The sequence below is a fragment of the Penaeus vannamei genome, chromosome 9 (assembly GCF_042767895.1).
Source record: "Penaeus vannamei isolate JL-2024 chromosome 9, ASM4276789v1, whole genome shotgun sequence".
NCBI classification, from domain to species: Eukaryota; Metazoa; Arthropoda; class Malacostraca; order Decapoda; family Penaeidae; genus Penaeus; species Penaeus vannamei.
The window spans coordinates 41,916,375-41,928,874 of record NC_091557.1 but is presented as its reverse complement, the minus strand read 5'-3'; the positions used below and the strand labels follow the sequence as shown (position 1 = coordinate 41,928,874).

At 37.4% G+C, this 12,500-nt stretch overlaps 2 protein-coding genes across 2 annotated transcripts in view; one reads left to right on the top strand and one right to left on the bottom strand.

Annotated features, from left to right (window-relative positions):
• The window catches only part of LOC113817682 (retinol dehydrogenase 13), a 5,689-nt gene extending 4,388 nt beyond the window's left edge, over window positions 1–1,301 (top strand). Inside the window, exon 8 of the mRNA XM_070125782.1 lies at window positions 71–1,301. Coding sequence (XP_069981883.1) covers window positions 71–175 — 105 coding nt within the window. The 3' untranslated portion in view covers window positions 176–1,301. The remainder of the gene's footprint in view (window positions 1–70) is intronic.
• Window positions 1,219–10,696, bottom strand: Ctr9 (RNA polymerase-associated protein Ctr9). The gene is made up of 18 exons (XM_070125781.1): window positions 10,564–10,696; window positions 8,878–8,976; window positions 8,589–8,690; window positions 8,229–8,366; window positions 7,886–8,032; window positions 7,455–7,772; window positions 7,038–7,265; window positions 6,753–6,884; window positions 6,465–6,643; window positions 6,044–6,252; window positions 5,729–5,910; window positions 5,356–5,536; window positions 4,932–5,080; window positions 4,659–4,775; window positions 4,094–4,239; window positions 3,710–3,959; window positions 2,925–3,121; window positions 1,219–2,804 (listed from the first exon to the last, which is right to left on the bottom strand). The coding sequence occupies exons 1-18, from the start codon at window positions 10,603–10,605 to the stop codon at window positions 2,066–2,068; spliced, it is 3,555 nt and encodes a 1,184-aa protein (XP_069981882.1). The 5' UTR covers window positions 10,606–10,696; the 3' UTR covers window positions 1,219–2,065.
• Between the last annotated feature and the right edge of the window lie 1,804 nt (window positions 10,697–12,500).

Sequence of the window (12,500 nt, the reverse complement as noted above, 5' to 3'; positions counted from 1 at the left end):
CCTAGATTATGCACAAGAAAGCATAATTAGATATTCTATTTCCTTGTCTTTCATGGTAATCTTCGTGCAGGAGAGCCCGTGCTGCAAGCTAGCCGAAGACGAAGGCCTGGCCAAGAAACTGTGGGAGGTGAGCGAACGAAACGTCAAACTGCAACCTGCTGAGGTATTTTACTAGTGGGCGTGGCTATTGATCAATGGGCGCTCCTATGTTTATGAAGGGAATTGATGTGTGTTAACGCTCCTCACAACTGCGAAATAATCGACATCGTGAGAGAAAGAATATCACGGACGGGGCTTCGATCTACAAGTTTTGTGGCAACACGGACGTTCAAGATGTCTTACAAAACCGTCTTAGACTTAAGCAGGGTAAAGAGTTGTTCAACGGTCTGTCTGATTTCTTTTATTTACGCTATCACCATTGCCGTTTCATTAATCCGCCAGACAAATTTCGTCTCCAGCTTTAACAAGGGGGTGGAAGCAAACTCCCCACCTATGGAGATACCTTACTTTGATCGAATTAACAGATTGTGAAAAAGTTAAGAAAAGGGAAATGCAATAATTTGAAGAAATAAACCCTGTTTCACTTAACACTTAGCTCATACTTTCCAAATATAGTATAATGAAATATGTTAATATATATATATATGAAATAAGCATGAAACAATGTAACATAATTCACCAAAGAATAAAATGCTATAAGATCTAAGAACACTTGTGGATGATTCAATTATCTCTATTAGAAACTATCCCTTGGTTTTCATGTTAATCTCTATTCTTTTACTGTAACTCAATTATATACTGGAGTTTTCTAGTTGATCTTGACAATGGTTAACACTTTAAATTAACAAATCTGCTAGACATCAAAGGTCATATAGAACTATTGACAATGTTCGGTGATGTGGTCCCTGCTCAGTAGTTTGCCATAGCATATTTATCCTAGGTTTTAGATAATGAAATGTAATCCAAAAGATGAAGCATATACTTTTGACCTGCCTCTCTTATAGAGGTGCATTTAGTTGCCATTAATATGGATGAAAAAGTCTACATTGATCTACTGGTACTTTTGTGAACTTCTGGAAGTAAACCTGCTTTAAAAAAATATGGAGATAAAATTTTTAATGGATGCTAAATATATATTTCTCACTCTATTACTTTATACCAAGTAACAAAATAAATGAAAATACTACTGTTTAGGAATATAATATGAAAAAACACACCAAAAAACTTTTAGTTTATTAAATAATATTTTTGGGGGTACAGTACTTAATATTACTTTTTCATTATTAAATTCATAAGTATGATTTGATGTTTTATTCATGTATTGAATCCATGATTTCCTTGAAAATATGTATCCATTTTTTAATTAATCATTAAGAGAACTGGTAATATTTTCCTTCACTATGATCTCAAATACAAAGAATACACTGTGTATTGTACTACTAGAAAAGGTATCCCGGCCAAAAAAGTACACCTGAAACTTTCAACAGCAAATACAACTGGGACAATATAATTCCTAAAAATGGACAGAATTTAAAGTTCAGTTCAATCCAAAATTGCAACCTTTATCATTCCAACAATGCCCACTTCTTTCATTTATGATGTAAGCTATTCAACAGTAAGCGCACGTATGTGTAAATATATGTAAATGTGTCCATGGAAACAATGTACACACCCACACATACACAAGAGTAGGTAGCATTTTCATGGAATTTTGGATTCAACAATAATGCATAATACCTATTGTATCCGTGCTTTATACCTGTAGATATTTCATTGTTCTCTAGATTCATGATAGGTAGATTAGACAGCCAAAACTCTACAAAATCTGTCTACACATAGACAGCCATATTTCTTTACAAAACCTGTCTATACTTAGGTACTTTACCTAAAAAACTGTATGACATCTTGCTCCTACATTTAATGACAATGAATATTCCTCACAATGACAAATTTGTAATGATAAGAAATATGTAAACAATAAAATCCACCACAAAAAAAAATTATGCAGTTTTAATAATAGATGGATGAAGCCAAAATGCTGAACAGCCAAAACCCTAACACCAGTTTACTCACTGTCACTCCCCCTGCCAACCTCTGACCCGGATTTAGCAGGGGACCGCGACCCTGACCTGGATCGGGGAGACCCTGACCCTGATCTAGCTGGTGAACGAGAGCCAGACCTTGAGCGAGGTGAGCCAGATCTAGATCTAGAACGTGACCTTGACTTTGACCTTGATCCTGATCTTGACCTTGACCGTGATTTTGCTGGCGACCGGGAGCCAGACCTTGACCTACCCTGGGATCTACTGCCAGAGCGAGAGCGACTGCGTGACCTGGATCGGGATCCTGAGCCACTTCTCCTGGATCCGCTGCGACTCCTGGAACGGGAGCCAGACTTTGATCTTGAACGTGATCTTGAACGTGACCTTGAGCGTGACCCTGAACGTGACCTTGAGCCAGACCTCGAGCGAGACCTTGATCGTGAGGACTTCCTTGAGCCAGATCTTGACCTGGAGCGAGACCTTGAGGAATCTGAATTTGACATGACCCTACGACGTTTGCTCTTTCCACCTTCACTATCCGATCCACTGGCAATTTTGAGGCGCTCATTGTCTGAGTCATCTGATGAGTCTGAAATGGTTGCCTTGGACACAATACGTCCCTTCTGTTTGGCTGAAAGACCGTCCTCTGAGGCCTTCTTTCTGCCCTTGGCTCCTCCCTTCCCTCTCTTGCGGCCTCGGGGCTGGTCATCATCGTCATCATCACTTCCCTGTTTGCTTTTCCTACCTCGTTTCTTCCTTTCCCTGGAAGACAAATATAGAGAAAAACCATTATTACTGCCTTTATTCACTCCTTTAATACACTTCCCAGAAGTATAAAACAAAAGCAGTTCAAAGCCAAAACTAAAGTCAAAAGGATCTTACCCTGGTTCCTTCTTCTTCCTTCCCCTGCCCTTCTTAGGCCGGCTCTCCCCTTCAGGTCCACTTCCTCCACCTGATCCGTCTGAGAGGATTTCCACGTCTCTCTTCCTGCCCCTTCCTCCTTTCCTTGAGGGCTCTACTGGTTCGTTTATGATGACAGCATTCTTCATCTTCTCCTTGTACTGTTCTCGAGCTTTCATCTGTAATATCAGTTGCAGCTTTAGCAAATTTAAATGCACCATTTAACAGAAAGTCAGTATAAAAGAGGTATAGAATAATATGATCATGGAAATCTTAACAGGCGAATCTTCACAATTTTCATAATAGTTAATTCTGGTAATTTTATGGATCAAAATTTTCACCAGAATAGATTTGAGAGGATTTCTTTTCTTCCTCATAAAATTGCAGAGGAGGTAATGTTGCATACAAAAAATTGCTTGTTCTTCTAACAATCTTAACATGTCAAAAAATGGGGTGGGGGGATTTCAAAATAATTGAACTTTCACCACTTTGACAATACAAAGATAAACTGAAACTGATAAGGGGCTTTATCACACTCAATTGACCTATCTTTTATGTGGGCTCAGAGTTACCACAAAGACACAAGGCCTTTCAGCACTATTTTCTAATTTGCCTATAATTTAGAAATATATGTAATCTTATAAAAAAAAAAAGCTTTGAAACTTCCAAAATACAAGAATAACAAGGTTTGAGTTAGATCTAACTGTCAAAATTAATCTGAAATAAAAGAAACAGAAACACTGAAAAGGAGGAAACCATATACTGACCCTCTCTTCGATCATCAGCCTCCTCCTCTCTTCCATCTTCTGTCTCTCCTCCACAACCTTCTGCTTGAGAGCTTGCCTTTCTTCATCCTGCTTACGCCTGAGTGCCTTTTCTTCATCATCCTGCCTGCGGGCACGAGCCACATGGTACTGAGCCTGAGACAGCAAGTCACGGCACTGGCTGGCTTCTGCAGCTGCAGCCCCCAAGTCATATTTCAGACGATCTCCATTAACACTGAGATGTTGGAAGTACCTGAACAAAAGGAAATATAAATAATATTTGGAATTATTCGCATAAAATGTTGTTTAAAAAATCGTTACTCAGAATAACACATACCAAAAAACTGTATTTAAACATATCTTAATCCAAGAACATCCAATACTCACTTCTGAGCTAAGGTCAGCTCATGTACAGCTGCTAACACAGTTTTCAGGTTGGATTTTTCATCACGAAGCACTTGTGTGGCTAGTCGTTGCAACACCAGTGCCAAGTTGTAAAGGATGACAGTATCATGTGGAGCAACATGACGAGCCTAAAAAAATTCATTTATCAAGTTTTTCCTCATAAATGGACATTTACATAAATGGGAATTTCAAGTAGATATTCCAATATATTTTTTTTCTGTTGTATCCTCTGAGAATATTCAGTAAATAAAAAACATTTTTCAAAGTAGTATGTGTCACTGCATATCACTAGCTTCTATAAATCCTTTTAAGAACTTTATATTTTCTTATTTGATATTAAAATATATTCCCTAAAAAAAATAGTAATAACAATAATAATAATAGTAATAGTAATAGTAATAGTAATAATAGTAATAGTAATAGTAATAGTAATAGTAATAGTAATAATAATAGTAATAGTAATAATAATAATAATAATAATAATAATAATAATAATAATAATAATAATAATAGAAATAATAATAATAAAGATAACAATAATAATTACCTTGAGAAGTGTATACTTTGCCTCCTTCAACTTTACTGCCTTGAAGTATGCTCGAGCAAGATACCCAAGAACTTCTACATTTGGATATTTGAAGAACTTTTTCTGGCAATTTTCATACTGAAAGAATATAATAAAATTACTAATATTATATCAAAACTAATGAAAAACTAAACACTGAATTAATCACAAATACATACTTATAAATCCAAAGTAAACCTATGTGTTACAAACAAACAAAAAAATGACCCTAAAACAAAAAGCTATTATCCTTACCATCTGTATAGCATTGATGTATTGTTTCTGCTCTACGTAGATGTGGGCAATATTCATCCACACGTCACTGAAATCAGCTGTTGCCTCTCGCACCTGGGCAAATATATCACGTGCCTCATTTATGTAACCTTTGTGAGCCAATACAGCACCTGCAAAAGAAAATAAACTTGTTAATGGGGTGCTGGAAAAGAAAATAAACCTGATAATGCTAATGGGTGAGCCATCACACTGTATGCCTTCTGTTTACTGACATCAAATAAAAGATGACTTCACTTTTAAAAGTCTTTTTAAAAAACTTATTAATACCATTCCTCCTTTACTGTTAGACTTGAAATCTTTATGGAGTTAATAAAAATTCTCTCCCCTATACAGTCAACTGATTACACCCATCTCTAGATCCACAAAAAAAAAAGAAAATACTTACCAATGCCATTAGCAGCCCAGATGCTTCTTGGGTCAGAACGAAGGACAGTTTTGTACATGGCAAGGGCTCGGTCCTGGTGCTTCTGCTCCTTTTCTTTGTCACGGTTCGGCTGGTGTAGTGTTGTTAGCCATACATTTCCCAAGGCAATGAGGGAATAGGAGTCATTTGTGGTGCTGGGATTCTGTAATACAGTATATCATGTCACTTGTGATGTTAATATACACCAATAATGCTTAAAAATTGTCATCTTTGTATCTTTACTGCCCCAAATACAGCAACTGAATTATCCACATTTTTCATTAACACATATATAAAGTAATGTACAATCACTTTACATCTACTATCAGACAGAAACAGTCCTCTTGACACAGACCTTCAAGATACGTTCAAATTTCTTTTGTCCAGGACCCCATTCATTCTTGGCCAGATGAAGGTTTCCCATCAGGGACCAGGCATCAGGATGTTCATTGTTCATACGCAGGGCTTCTTTGTACCAATCAGAAGCATCGTAAATCTGCCCACGGTCTCTTGCCATACAACCCAGTCTTAGATAGCCTGAAATTTTCATAGCGAGTAAATAGTTATTAGCTGATAAAAGAAAATGAATAAATGCAAAGCAGACTATAGTAGATAAAATAAATGCATAGTTGGAAAACAATAACCATAATAATAAGTCTTTCATACTTACAATCCACATAATTTGGATGATCCTGAAGAATTTCCTTATAGAGCTTTTCTGCCTTGTCGAACTGGCAGAACATTTCATGAAGACGTGCAGTGTTATACTTGATGGTAACAGAAATGGAGGAGTAGTACTGTGGATCCTGGTCCTTTTCAGCATCACAGCGTTCCCAGGCTTCCTTAAAGTACTTCTGTGCTTCTTCATAATTGCCGAGTCTATAGAAATTCAAAAATTTATTTCATCAATGTGTACTTTCTTTTCTAAACCTCAAGAGTATGGACAAATAGCAGAAAAAATATATTTTACATTTTTCATATATGGTACTTTAAAATAATATATGCTTTATCTATCACGAGTCATATCACTAAATGTCTGACCATTAAAAAAAGAAATCAATTCTTATTTCATACAAATAAATAAGCTGTACCTGAAATGAAGAGCAGCTATATTGTTGAGAATCTCTGGAGGGATGTCCATTTGCACAAGGTCTTGTAAGAGTTTGGTGGCCTTGTGGTATGCAGACAAGGATCCCTGGAGGTCACTGCCTTCTAAGATTTGGGCAAGTTCAATCCAGGCCTCCACATCCTCACTGTACTGCTCTGTCACCTGTTATAAAACACATCCGATGATAAAATCCTTCCTTATCTTCCATTTATGTGATGCAACTCTCTTTATACGTTGCTCAGAAGGAATATAACAAAATGATAGGTCTTACCTTTTTGAGATGCTGCTTGGCCAAATCTCGCTTACTCTGTGATGTTGAGCTGGCATAAAGGGAACCAAGGATCTTCATGGTTTCATAGTTGCCTGGCTGGGCTTTTAGTACTTTTTCAAAACACTGAGCAGCCTGAAAAATCAAAATGAATTCAGTAAGAAAAAAAAAAGAAATAAGGAAAAAAATCTCAATCTAATGCAGAACATACATAGTAAATAATATAATACAGAATGCTTGGATTACCATCTATTAGGTGAAATAAAAGTAAACAAAATGTCAGCTTACATTTTCAGTATCTCCTCTGTTAATATACATCTGACCAAGGCCATAATGGGGTAGAACAAAGTTTGGTGCTGCATACTGGGTGGCCTGGTAGTAGTACTGGAAGGCTTGGGAGTAGTCTTCTTGCACGTGGAATGCTCTAGCCATCTGGTAGCATGACTCAGCACGCATAGATTCATTTTCGGTGTTATGGAAAGCATGGAGAGCAAGATGCTGTACCTTTTGAAAGTCCTGAAAAGAAGACGACAATTGCAATAACTTTCTTATTCTTCATTATATATAGGTCTAACTCTTCATATTTTTTGCAAAAGTTTGCATTGGTACTTACTATAGTTATACATTTAAAACATGTAAGATATTAGCCTCTTCAAATGTAAGAGAAGAAATATTGAGAAAATAAAGAGACTTCTAACACATTACCTGTTTGAAGAAAAAGTGGTTACCCAGATGATTTAAAACCATAGGATTTGTAGAATCAATGTTGTATGCTTTCGACAACATCTGCACTCCTCTACGGATGTTTTCTGGTTTCTTTTCATTGAGCTCTAACACAGCTAACCCAACAAGGGCTCCAACACACATTCCATCCAATTCCAACGCACGCTCAAAGGCCAAACGAGCCTTGTCTTGGTTTCCCAGTTTCATAAAGCAATGGCCCATACCAAGCCGAACTGCAGCTGGGCAATTGGGATTTGTTCGCAAAGCCTTCTTGTAGAATGCCAAAGCACCTCTATAATCCTGTTGATGAGGAAAAATATTAGATCTATATTGAATAATAAAACCATTTCCAAGAGTATACAATGGTCTTAAGAATTTCAGGGACCTTTACATAAATAGTTCATAAACCATACCTTTTTGTTGAAAGCAATACATGCTTTGCCTAACAAAGATGGGATATTGTTGGCAGACTGATTGAGTACGAAATTGAACTGTGCGTCAGCTTGCTCCATCTTGTCTCCTTCCAGCAAACAGAAGTATGCTCGGCCCAAGAGATGATTCTGATACAGAGACATTGGTTAAACTTTGTAAGAGGGTTGTTTCCATAATGGACAACTTTGCAAAAGTAACTTTAAAGACAATAAAAATTGTTGCAAAAGTTGTGTGTTACATAAAATGACCACTGCATGCAAATATGATAGTCAGCTTATCACATAATTATGAAGTTCTTGCACAAAATACACAGATGCACCCTACCTGGTCGTACATAATGATTTTATCTGCTGTTGTGTACAGGTATGTTGCTTTCTGGAACAGTTCCTTCTTTGCAGTCTTATCTTTTTCTTTATTAGCCAACTGTACGTAGTAGGCTGCCAGTGTGTCATAAGACCGCATCTATGAGTAGAGAAAATACAGGTTACTTTGCATTTAATACACAATACTTTTACAAAACATATGGCTACATACTATTATGAAATATGGATAGATGAACAATATCTGATATTTGTATGGAAATATTTATCTTGACATTATTCTAACAATTCTGAGACTAGTTTAGATCCAGCACAAAAACATATATACATAAGAATATTCAAATGCTCTTAGTGCAATAGTTACCTGATCCTTCTCAGAGTCCCTGTACATGGTGTTAGCATCTGTCCTGCTTGCCTCCAAGATACGAACAAAGTCTTCTTCCTTTTTTTGTTTATAGTACTCAACCTGAAAAAGTATGTACATATAGAAAAAAACACATCAATCTATCAATGTATGAGTTCTTAGCAACTTCTTATATAAATGATAATATACTCTTCATATATAAGCATAAACATAGTACATATAATGTACAGTTCACTATAAATTACTTTATATTCATTTATATTCTGACCGTGAGAAATAGAAAACTTACGGCAAGGTCAACCCAATAATTGAGTGGGACCTTCTCATTGGTGAGAATGCCAAGAACTTCATCTCCCTCAGGCAAAGATTCCAAATCCAATTCAATAACCTGAAAATAAAATAGAATGACAATATTCAAAAGAGATTGGGAAAAAACATAAGGAAACAATAAACACTATTGTATCCATGCTGAGACAAAGCTAGTTTTTGGACAATACATGACTGTATCAGAAAGTGGTCTAGTTGTAAAATCTAATATAAAAACATGTTCCATATTTGATGTAGCAGTAATTCTTTACAGTACAGAACCACTCAAGTCCATATCTCTATGACAATAATTATTCAACAATCCAAGTGGCCGTGACTGGGTATGTCCTTCAGGCACTGCCTGAGGGGAGGATTGATGGGGGGCTCTGCCCTCAACCCCTTCAGGAAACAGTGTCTTCACCTTGGTATGCCTGGCATAATAGCTTAGTGTGTCCATAGTTTAAAGATTAACCAATGTAGCTACAGCATCTCAAATGTAGGTATAAAGTCACTGTTAAGGCTTGGTCACTGTAAAATTATACATGTTGAAACCAATAATTATAGAGAGTAGGGAAATTGCTTGTTTCCTGTACTTCTATTTTTTTCATTTGATGGCTAACTGCACACAGTACCTAACACATGGTTCAATATGGCACACAAAGCACCCGTCAATGTCAGTTAACTCACTAACGCGCTGGTATAGTTTGAAGCTGAAAATAATAGTTTCGGGGCGGCTACAAAATTGGCATGCAGGGCTGGTCTGGAAGCTGCCCGTGTGACGGCCACAGCCTGTGACGTATTCGGAGCACAAGCTCCAATCCAACGTCACACCGGCGGGATGCCCGGCAATGTTTATTTTTCTGGGTATCTCATATATGGGACAACTGCCATATATGGGTTAATGAACTTTTTTTTACTTATTGTGTAACTGAAATGACATTATAGATAACTTATCTTAAAATTTCCTAATCTATCTGTACTGTATATCATTTACCTAGGTAACAACTACCAAAATAATATTACAAATAGTGACAAGTAAACTGATGCCCTGACCTCCAAACTTTGAACTATGGCAAAGGTTAACAAACTTACATCACATATAATAAGCTACATAGAGTTTGAACCAGTTCCTTTCCTTATTCAAGGAATGTTGTATAGTATTATTTAATCAGGCTACAATGTGTGAAAGTTTGTTTGCCTGTGCTGAATGTGAAGTGCTGACATTTTGTCATCACTAAGGCTTAAAAGCATATGCAAATTTTTGCCAAACAATATGACGTTATCCAAAAAATTAAGAAATTATCTCAAATAGTTTTTATTTTGGTTTTACAGGTTCTCAATGGACAGTATCTTAGTTTTTTCTATATCCTCTTGTGACCCTATGCTCATCATTTTCCAATATCACAGTCTCTTAAAAGCTAAAACAAAGACCATTAGTCAAGATTCATAGCTATCGGCAATAAAGATTCATTATTAGATGAATGGTAAATTCGAAAGCAAAATATAACCAAGAAATTTCTGGCATCAGCTGTGGATTGTCGGCTCAAGGTTGACGTTTTCGACTAGGGATTCTATATCAGGTGACGCAACTGTTTACACTGCGAGATTCCCATCAACAAAAATACCCTAGCCTAATCGTACAGTTCGTAAAAAAGCAGCAGGAACTTACCTCATCGCTATCCCGTAACGGGATTTCGATACAACCCGACATTTTGCCGGTATTCTACTGCTCCCCCAACAAGTCGCACTTCTCCTCGCATGTAAACATTGGCTGGGAGCATCTGCTAGATATTCATGCTGTTCTCGAGGAGCGCAACGTGATTGGTCGAGCGCGGAGGCATTTGCTACACGGGCGATATATTTGTAAAACGAAAAAAAGATGGACTAAGAGGTAATAAATTTGTTAAAGAAAAAAAAAATGTTGCATCGCATTTTGTTGTATACCCTCAGTGCGTATAGGTCAATCTTTATTTCGGTATCTAATGTGTACATCTAAGAAGCGTATAACATACATTTCTATTTTCTAGCTAGGCCTAATGCGGATTTTATTCTTTTGTTGAGTCCAAACTTTTTTAATCTCTGGAACCCCTGTATCGCTTTAAATTTCCAACGACTTAGTGAATAATGCGCCCAATGAAGGGTCGAATAATGAGGATGGATTGTGCAAAACGCTCCCTCACCATTATGGGTTTTAGATTTCAATAGAGAGATATATATAATTTCTGTTAAATAAAATGCCCCCTGACAAATGTCATGTTTGTCATGTTTCCTTCGAAATATCGGTCTAGTTTGTTGACGGCTTTATCAAACCAAATTTTAATTCATATTCTTGACAGTAATTCCATGCTTTTTCAATTTAGACAAATCGAAATATTTATTGATGCTAATCATGCAAAGAGCTTTCTTTTTACACATTCTGTAAGTTATATTTACCAACGGCAGTGAATATGTACACTATACCGTTATATGAGGGCACCACCATATATTTTGGTGGTGAAGCCAGCAGTTGCAAATGAAAACGGTGCCGGTATCCCTGACCTAGAAGCAGAGGCAACGCTGGGGGCGGCAGATATACAAATAAAAAAGTAATAGGGGATGTGGGAGTGCGTAGAAGACTGATAGCCAAGGTCTAGGATAGAATTTGGGTACGGTATAGCTAGACTTAAGAAGATAAGGGATTGAGCAAAGAAGAGGAAAGAACGCGTGCCGAAAAGTTAAGGATACGTTAATACCAGGAAATCTATGGACTCCATACCCGATCATCTGGTGGATTAAAAAAAAGTGTCTTTTAGAGATCAAAATGACCGTATGAGGGCCGTTGAAACCAGTGCTTGCTTGGAGCTACGTTTTGTTCGGTGCGATTATCACGATCATTGCTCTACGATGATGTTCAACGATCTTCGCCGCACGATAGTAGTGGGTGTACCAGTTTGCTTCGAGCGTCAGTGTCTGTGTGATTTTCGACTATTTCGATTATTTCGGCAATTGATTGCATAAATAAGTCCTCCACAAGGATCTCATCCTCTTCATAGGAAAGCCTGGGAGCCATGATAACGCAGACACTCTTTCAAATTCAAATGATCGTTTGCGACTGCGATTATATTCATCCCCAGCAGCTATTTGGAGCCAACGATGGTCGTTCGCGACTCGCGTCAGTCGCTCGAAGCAAAACAGCCCCACGGTAGAAGAGACCCACAATGCACAAACTAGATTTACTGAAGAAAATGAGGCGACAATTTCGGAGTCGACCTCGATTCCATCTTCGCCCCATTCAAAAACAGTGAATTAGTGCTCTAGACAATCATTTTACGACTATCGTTGAGCGATTATCGCGCCGACAGGTCATTGGGTTCAAGGTCTTGATTGGGTTCGGGCAGTCCAACCGAGTTTGAGTGGGCCTTTACACAAGTTATACTGTTTAGTTACTTATTAAAACGAAGAGGGAAGCGAAAGAAAGAGGGTCTGGAGAATTGTGTGGAAGGGCACGGTCCCCATGGCAACAAGGACAAAGTTATAAATGGGAAAATATGGGAGGGCAAGAAAGACTTTTATTAATCTATACGAGCACAAGAACCACTATTTTGGTAACGTTTCATTCTGATATTG

Bases quoted from the DNA above. Each gene is read 5' to 3' on its own strand.
- Ctr9 (XM_070125781.1), bottom strand. From the start codon at position 10,605: ATGTCGGGTTGTATCGAAATCCCGTTACGGGATAGCGATGAG. The intron at 6,644-6,752 runs GTAAGACCTATC...GTTTTATAACAG, and splicing joins CCAAGCAGCATCTCAAAAAG to GTGACAGAGCAGTACAGTGA. The intron at 4,240-4,658 runs GTAATTATTATT...GAATTTTTTTAG, and splicing joins CAAAGTATACACTTCTCAAG to GCTCGTCATGTTGCTCCACA.